This window comes from Chiroxiphia lanceolata, chromosome 20, assembly GCF_009829145.1.
Source record: "Chiroxiphia lanceolata isolate bChiLan1 chromosome 20, bChiLan1.pri, whole genome shotgun sequence".
Lineage (NCBI taxonomy): Eukaryota > Metazoa > Chordata > Aves > Passeriformes > Pipridae > Chiroxiphia > Chiroxiphia lanceolata.
Window position 1 is genome coordinate 6,134,872 of NC_045656.1, and position 7,826 is coordinate 6,142,697.

General features: G+C 39.9%; 1 protein-coding gene across 11 annotated transcripts in view; it reads left to right on the forward strand.

Moving 5' to 3' along the window:
* KCTD7 (potassium channel tetramerization domain containing 7) overlaps positions 1-7,190 on the forward strand; it is a 14,811-nt gene extending 7,621 nt beyond the window's left edge. For 9 of the 11 annotated variants that reach the window (XR_004360481.1, XR_004360484.1, XR_004360483.1 and 6 more), the window contains 2 exons: positions 156-5,149; positions 5,219-7,190. Coding sequence is in view for 1 of the 11 variants with exons in the window: in XM_032707522.1 (XP_032563413.1) it covers positions 156-528; position 6,069 (374 nt within the window). In the remaining 10 variants the exon portion in view is untranslated. The remainder of the gene's footprint in view (positions 1-155; positions 5,150-5,218) is intronic. The other 2 variants (XR_004360482.1, XM_032707522.1) reach the window with 2 other exon arrangements.
* Positions 7,191-7,826: the final 636 nt, after the last annotated feature.

Below are 7,826 nucleotides of genomic sequence, written 5' to 3' on the forward strand. Positions count from 1 at the left end.
GCTACATGCAGTTTCCTGTTAGGCTGAGAATAACTCATCAAACACTGCAGTAATATGTTTCACGTGAAATAGTTGCATTTGATCTCTTTTACCTGATACTTCATTGTAATTCTCTATTTTTGGGTGTTTTGGGGTTGTTTTTTTTTTTTTTTTAGATCACTTGGAACGGATAATCGAAATAGCAAAGCTCCGAGCTATGCAGAGAAAAGCGAGATTTGCAAAACTGAAGGTCTGTGTCTTCAAAGAGGAGATGCCCATCACTCCCTACGAGTGCCCCCACTTCAATTCCCTGCGTTTTGAGAGGAGTGAGAGCGAGACCAAGCTGTTTGAGCACCACTGTGAGGTGGATGTGTCCTTTGGCCCCTGGGAGGCCGTGGCCGATGTCTACGACCTGCTGCACTGTATCGTGACAGACCTGTCTGACAGGGGCATCACTGTGGATCACCAGTGCATTGGGGTGTGTGACAAACACCTCATCAACCACTACTACTGCAAGAGGCCCATCTATGAGTTCAAGATCACTTGGTGGTGAGTTGTTTTCTCCGGGACAGCGCGAGGGATAAAAGGACTTCTAAGGTGACAGTCGATTGCTTTTGATATTTTTGCAAGGTGTCTCTGGAAATGCATTGCTGCTAACATTCCTTGGAGTCAGTGAGCTGCTCAGCAAAGGGAACCTGGTACAGAGGTTAAAGAACCTCTGGAATCTTGAAAAACCAGCCTGACATCAGACTGTTGGCTCAGGTACCTTAACGAGGCACAACACACAAAAATCACCTCATGGAAGTGGTGGAGAGGAGTGTCTGACATCTTCTAAAAGGTGCCCCCAACCAGGTGGCTTTAGTATCCCAGTCTGCAGAATGGAATTGCAGATCTCTCCTGCTTTATTGGGAAGCTGGGGTGCTGATATTGCTGACATGTGGTTCAGCTTTACCCACTTAGAGATGTTTTAGTTCCTACTTAAACTTACCACTTTATAAAATTGAGTAATACCCAGCACAAAGATTCTGGAAATGTAATTTTGATGTAATAGATAATTTAAAAAAGAGGAAAAAAGGAGTGTTCCCTATATATTATTAATTGTTGTCAGGATTAAGGTGTATTTCTTTTTTAATTAAGAATCTACATTGTGAATTATAATGTTATATTTCAATTATTATTATTATTGTTATAACAAGGAATAGCAGATTTGGAATATATTCCTTAATGCTTTTAGGAATAATAACTGTCCATGGAAGACTCGTGCCTGTTTTTAGCCTTAGAAATTCTAAATGTTTACAATATCTACAAAAAAAAAAGAAGCTCTATAGAATCAGGTCATTTACAAAGGCTTTTGGTAAATGAGAAAACCCTATATGTATGTTCCTATTAGCAGAAGTAAGAGGAATATTTAATGTATATTATTTTATTACTGACTCTTTTTACATTCTGTGATATTTAAACTTTGTTCTAGAGTTAAAGTCAGATGATACTGTACAAGTGCTTCCTTCACCTCACCTTCTTCAGACAATTAATTCTTATTTTTATCATTCTTGTTGACCCTTCCTGGTGTCATATAAGGAAAAACAAAATTCAACCGTCCTATTCAAATATTTCTCCAATTATAAATCAGTAGATCTGGGTAGTAAATCCCTTTCCATGCCAAAAGAGGCAACCATTGCAGAATCACATTCTTTTCAGAAGGCAATTGTTGCACTTCTGACATGAGTAACCACATCCCAAAGCTGAATTACTCGATGTCCAAAACCAAAAGGGAGATTTAAACGTCTGCAGATATTGATGTTTTGTGAGGTACAGGAAACTCAGCTGTTTTTCTAAAATGAAGGGACTTCCAAATAATCTTAAGGAGAGAGAAAAAGTAAATATTTGCATATTGCATTCCATTGGATCAGATGATCCAACAATATTGCTTAATTAAACTTTTGACCAAAACTTAAGAAACGCATTAATTACAGTGATCAAAATTCTTAGTTACCTGAGGTAATTTTTAGTGTAATTCTAAAAACCTTATGGTCAAATTGTCTTGCAAAAAAAGAGCCAAATTGTTTGCATTGTCACACTTTCAGGCACTTAATTTAGCAATTTTTAGTGAATTGTCTCTCTGAAGTGGGGGCTCTAATGATCTCTTTGCAAATGTTTACTTAGAGAGGCTCGTTGTCAAGCGCTGAGTTTCAAGTCCAGAGCTTGAAAGGGCATTTGAATCTTAAGTTTGTTTAAATTGTTTTCTTAAATATTGGCCTTTGTGTTACAGATTCTTGTACTTGTGTTTGGCGACCCAAAATTAAGAGTTAAACTGAGACTAGTAAAGCTTCCCTACAATGAGAGGAACTTGGTTTCTTTGCTGGCTTCATTTATTTTCATTTTATTTTTTTTCCCAGGGAATCTTAAACTGCAAACCACAATTTCTTCTAAAATTACGTAAGATCTTAAAACCGAGGCTTACAAACTTTTGGCTGCTTGTCCACTTCAGACATTTAAATTCAGGATTTTCAGCATAGTTTATTTAGGGATTACAATGAGAATTGCAGTTTTAAGGGGAGTTTCGGTGTTTTTTTGCCATTTCCCATATATGTATTTACACAGGAGAGAACTCTGGTTTGAATTTCAGCACCACTTGCAGAAACAGGACACAGTCTGATTTTTAACAGTGTGGTTTTTTTGGTTTGGCTTTAAGAATTTTCTCGCTGTTTTTATAGAGAAGCTGTGAGGACAAACCCCCTGTTTTGACCACGTTTGCTATTTCTTAACAGGCACATGCTGATATTTTATTACTTTCCCCTGTTCATTGCTTTAAAAGAGTAAGGAAAACTACCGACCCAAAAGGATAAAATGAAAATCTTGGTCTGTATCAGCTGCATCTTAATCAAAGCTCTCATCCTTCCAGTCCTCCTGGAGGCAGCAGACGTTCAGTGCAATAATGGGAAGGAAAACACGGATTTAAGCCCACGTGCTTTCATTAAACACATCCGTTCTGTGCTGTGATTTGGGCAGGTTAACCCTGTTTTTATTGACTGCCCGTGTTCTAAAGCAGTCTTTGTTTACAGCGATTTAGATGATCTTGCCTAATCTGTGCTCATTTTCTGACAGAAGCAGAGGAGTCGTGCAGGAGGATGGCAGGGGAGTAGAATCTAATCACTGCTTTATGTAACAGTAGTGACTTTTCTTGGCGTGTAGCATAACTTTTGAAATTCTACATTTGCAACAGAAATGTGAGTAGCTGATCTACTAAATCCATGTTTAACGGGATTGATGGTTTTGTACATCGTGGATGCTTTAGAATTGTCTGATTAAACTAAATGCCTATGGAATACTGCCTTTTTTTTTTTTTTTCCCTTTAGGACTTTTCTTTATATCCAGCCAGGCCAGAGGTTTGCTAGAACATATTTACCTATTTCTCCGTGCTTCTCTTGGCTTTTTTGCCACTTTAGCATCTACAAAGCTACTTTTCCACCCCCACACTCTCAAATCCCTGTGTTTGGCACTGGAAACAAATTGGGCACAGTCAATAGTCTCGTGTCATCAATATTACCTTGCTGTGAATATCATGTTTGCAGATCATTAAAAGGACAGTGCATGTCCATTTAGCTGATTCAGTTCGAAGGACATACATTTTTTATTTCATATTCTGAGACTGGATACAGGCCCTTTTTCCATTTTTAGTTCCAAATTGATACACAGGAACACACATATTACAATCGACTTTTTTTCCTCCCCCAAATAAGTCTGAAATATTTTCAAAGCCCACATCACATATCTGGATTGCAGTGATTATTCTGCTTTTATGAATACTGGTGGGACAGTTGGGGGATACTTATTTAAAATTAGAATTGTTAGCTATTTTTTTATGTTGCTGTGTGTATGAAAAAAAACATGACAAGACTAATCTTTTTAACATTCCCTCTGGAATGTTTAACATTCCCTCTGGAATCCACTCTGCAGTGGTTTTTAACAGGGAGCAAAGGCAGGTCTTACCATCAGGTCTCATCTTAAATGACTTGGCCAATTCCACAGCACATTCAGTATTTCTGCTTCTGTTTTACAGTTGTAAAATAGGAAGGGGGGAAAAAAAGGAAAATTTAAAAAAGAAGGAAAATAACTCATCTTTCTGCATCACTCAAAATGACCTGAAAATATATTTATGTGCAGCAGCCACTTTATTGATTTCAAGAGCTTAAAAAAAAAATATAAAAATAACTTTTGAGCTTGGTGTGGGCTTCTTAACTTGAATACCCAATACCCTGCATAGGAATCTGAAATACTCCTTGCTGAACTTCCATCCTCCTTGGAGGACAGTGAAGGTGCTGCCAGCTTTGATCTGGGAAGCCTTTGAGCCATAAACAGATCCTCTGTGGTCCTCGTGGTGCACGTTTTCTTCTGGGGTTTTATTTTTATTTTAAAGCTTATTTTAACCAAAACCTATAATGAGGGATCAGCTTCTGCATTGGTGAGGGTGTGAGTTCTCTGGTTTGTTTTGGAGCACTTCAGGTCTTAGTCACCTGAGTAACAAAAGCAGTGAGTTATTGCAGCAGGAAGTTCTGCATGACCCCCTTTTGATGGATTTTTTTAAAGTTTTTAGGAAGTCTGCCTGGGAGACACCTCATGATGTAATATATGCAAATACCTGAACTTGTTAATGTGAATATTTTTGAGATTTTGTGGTTCAGTTTTGTAATATTCTCCCCTGAAACTAGCAAGAGTGCTAAGGGTTGAGTTAAACGTTAGTTTTCTGATAAGCCAGCTTATGCCTTAGATATCTCCTGCCCTCATTTTGTAAAATCACTCATCCCAAAGGTGTTTGATGTAGGAAAAAGTCAAGGCTGTTGTAGTTACAGGAAAACCAGGAATCTTCCTTGATTCTCAACAATGAGTCATTAAGAGAATCAGGGTTTGTTAATCCACTCACACCCTCCATTCTTTGCTCTGGTGGTCTCAGGGCTGGGTCTGGCTCACAAGGGTCCTTGAAGGCAAAACTCAAACAGTTCTGTTATGGGGAACGAGCTGATTTGCATAAGCACCTAATTTGGCCTTTGCTGAGTGATTGTTAAAATTCCTGCAAACGAAGGATGTCGATATTTTAAACTGTTCCAAGCAACAGCTTTGTTAAACCCTAATCTGCTTTGAGCCAGTGGATGTATTGTGAGGGCTTGGCCAGGTCTTTTATCTGTGCTTGGCCAGGTCTTTTATCTGTGCTTGGCCAGGTCTTTTATCTGTGCTTGGCCAGGTCTTTTATCTGTGCTTCTCGGTGGATCTGTGTTTTCCCAGTGGAATCTGAAGCCCAGGGAGGTTGCTGATCACGGCCAGGGAATACATTTTCAGGTGTGTCCTGAGCTGGATTTTGGAAATACGAAAGTGGGAGGGAATTAGTTCTGCAGTGTGTTCCCCGGGGATGATCCTCACTACCTCTAAAGGAACACTTTGGTGAGATCCTGATCCACACTCCCCCACATCTCCCTTTGTGAGCTGAAGTGTCAAAGGCATGAGGAGATGAGGTGTCTGGGCTGAACACTCACAGTGAGATAATGACTCTGACTGGATCCCCCGTGGGCCTCACCCCCTTCTCTGACCCTGCAGATGTACAACTCTGTGTGCAGGAAATCTATTACTTCTCTCTGCTGCACCCTCAGATTTGTTTGCAAGGTGAATGCTTGGTCTGTTTTAAAATAAAGGGGTTGTTTTAATATTGCAATATAACTGATAGTTGCTAAAGAATCAGTGAAAACCTTATTACTGTCAAAAATACGTGACTAAATCAATTAACTTATAGCATAATCACTTTAATTTCACTCTTCTTATTTTTTTTAATAAAGACTTTTTTTAAGGGCTTACATCTGTTTCATAGAAATATGCCTTCAGCCTAAGTAGCTGTGTTTTGGGGGGTGAGAGCCTTTTTTATTGCTTGCTATGAGCTGAAGGATAAATTGCACAATCCTTCATCTGTCTGGGTTTTTTTTTCCTTAAAATCTAACTACTCATATAATTAAAGGTCATGATTTTCTAGCTTCATTTGGCACTTGCAGGCCCTGGGAACCCTCCTTCCCAGCTTTACTCTCACTGCTCATTCTTCTTTATAGATGACGTGGGACAGGTGACACGATGAGGAAGATGATGGAAGTGCCAGCAGGGAAAGGCTCCTGTCAGAGCTGGTGGTTTCCATTGCAGGGTGTTCTTGGGGCTTGATTTCAGCTCTTTTTCTGTGTGAGGCACAGGAACCTTCAGCACCATGTGTGTGAGCTCAGTCTGTCAGGAATTCAGGGCAACTTCCACTGGTCCTTCATTTCTGTGTGAGTTCATTGTGGTGTTGATTCTGGGAGCTAAGAGGGTGGGAAAATCCAGTGGATTGCAGGGTCACACTGCTTGAACTTTGTGCCACAGCTGGATCTTTCTGCATGGCAAGGCAGAGTAATCATTTGGGACACAACTGCAGGACAGGTAAGAGAAGACTTCAGAGCAGAGACTGTAGAAAAATCATCTCTGAATTCACCATAAAACTCTGGGATATATTTCTTTCACTTGCATCATTTAATAACTACTTTACTCTGGGCAATTTATAGACCCCACTAGCTTTAAGTTGTGGTTCCTGGAGTTGTACTGATCTCTTTGGTCATTTGTAGTTAAACAATTGTAAATGTTTTCAGGTCGTTCACACACAGCCAAGGATCGTTCTGAATTTTGGGCTATGGAAACATAATTTCACTTAACAGAATCCCCCCCTGCCCCAGTCTTTCATTATCTTTCTGCACATAAGCTGATTTCAGAGGGTAATTATGCTCTGTTTATTATCTCCTGTATATAGTCCTCTAACTGGAAATCACTTTCCAGAACAGCAGTTCTTAGTCATTTTACTTACACAAGCTTAGTATAAGTTTACCTCCACTTTCACTGTGACTTTTATAAATGGATTTTGTTTTGCTGAATTATGAATTGTATGTGTCTATGCATTGTAACCCGTAATGCCTTTGAAAATCCAGCCTGGATGCTAACGATCAGGGTTTGGAATTCTCTCCAAATGTGTTTTGTTAATAATTCTGTTGACGTGTGATGTTCAATACTGTGAGTACTGCAGTGTATTATTTCTTAATATTTTTGACTTTTCAGTTCGGGTAATATATAGTCTATGTTTTTTATTTAAAACACATAGAAGAAAATGTGGATATAAATTTGTGCTGTGCAATAAAAGATTATTATACTGAAAACTGTTGGAATCTGGCTCTTCTGGTCTGCAGCCACTGTGGTGCCCCTCCTCACCTTCCCTGGCATTCGAGTTTGCTTTGCATGACTGCACATGAAAATTAAGACACCAGCCTCTGTCTCGGGCTGTTTTAATGGCACCAAGTCGTTCATCATCACTTCCTTAGCAGATGGCATTTGTGCAGTGTCTGCTCTCTCCCCGGGGATGCTGACTGGTGTCAGATCATTTCAGTTCTGTTTCCTTCCCTCCAGTCCATGTGACACAGCGCAGAGAAAGTCCCAGTAGCTGTCCCTGATTGTGCAATGCTCGAAAACAAAGTTTCTGGATTTGCTTAGCTGGCTGCTTTCAGAAATATGGTTCTGAAGTAACTAAAAATACCATTTCCTCGCTGTCCATCTGTCCTGTTGTTTCATAGCAGGATGTCTGAGACCCAGTGTGGCAGGGATAAAGCAAAAAGAGCACAGCCAGGTAACAGAGAATGGAAAGAGGAGTAAGTTTGAAATAGCAGTGGCTATTTCTCTGTTTGCTGCAGTCAGCACAAATACAGCTCTGGGGCAGGGCCTGGGTTTGGGGAGACAACAGAGGAGCTGCCCTGGGGGGGGGTGTGGAGAGAGGGAAGGGAAGGGAAGGGAAGGGAAGC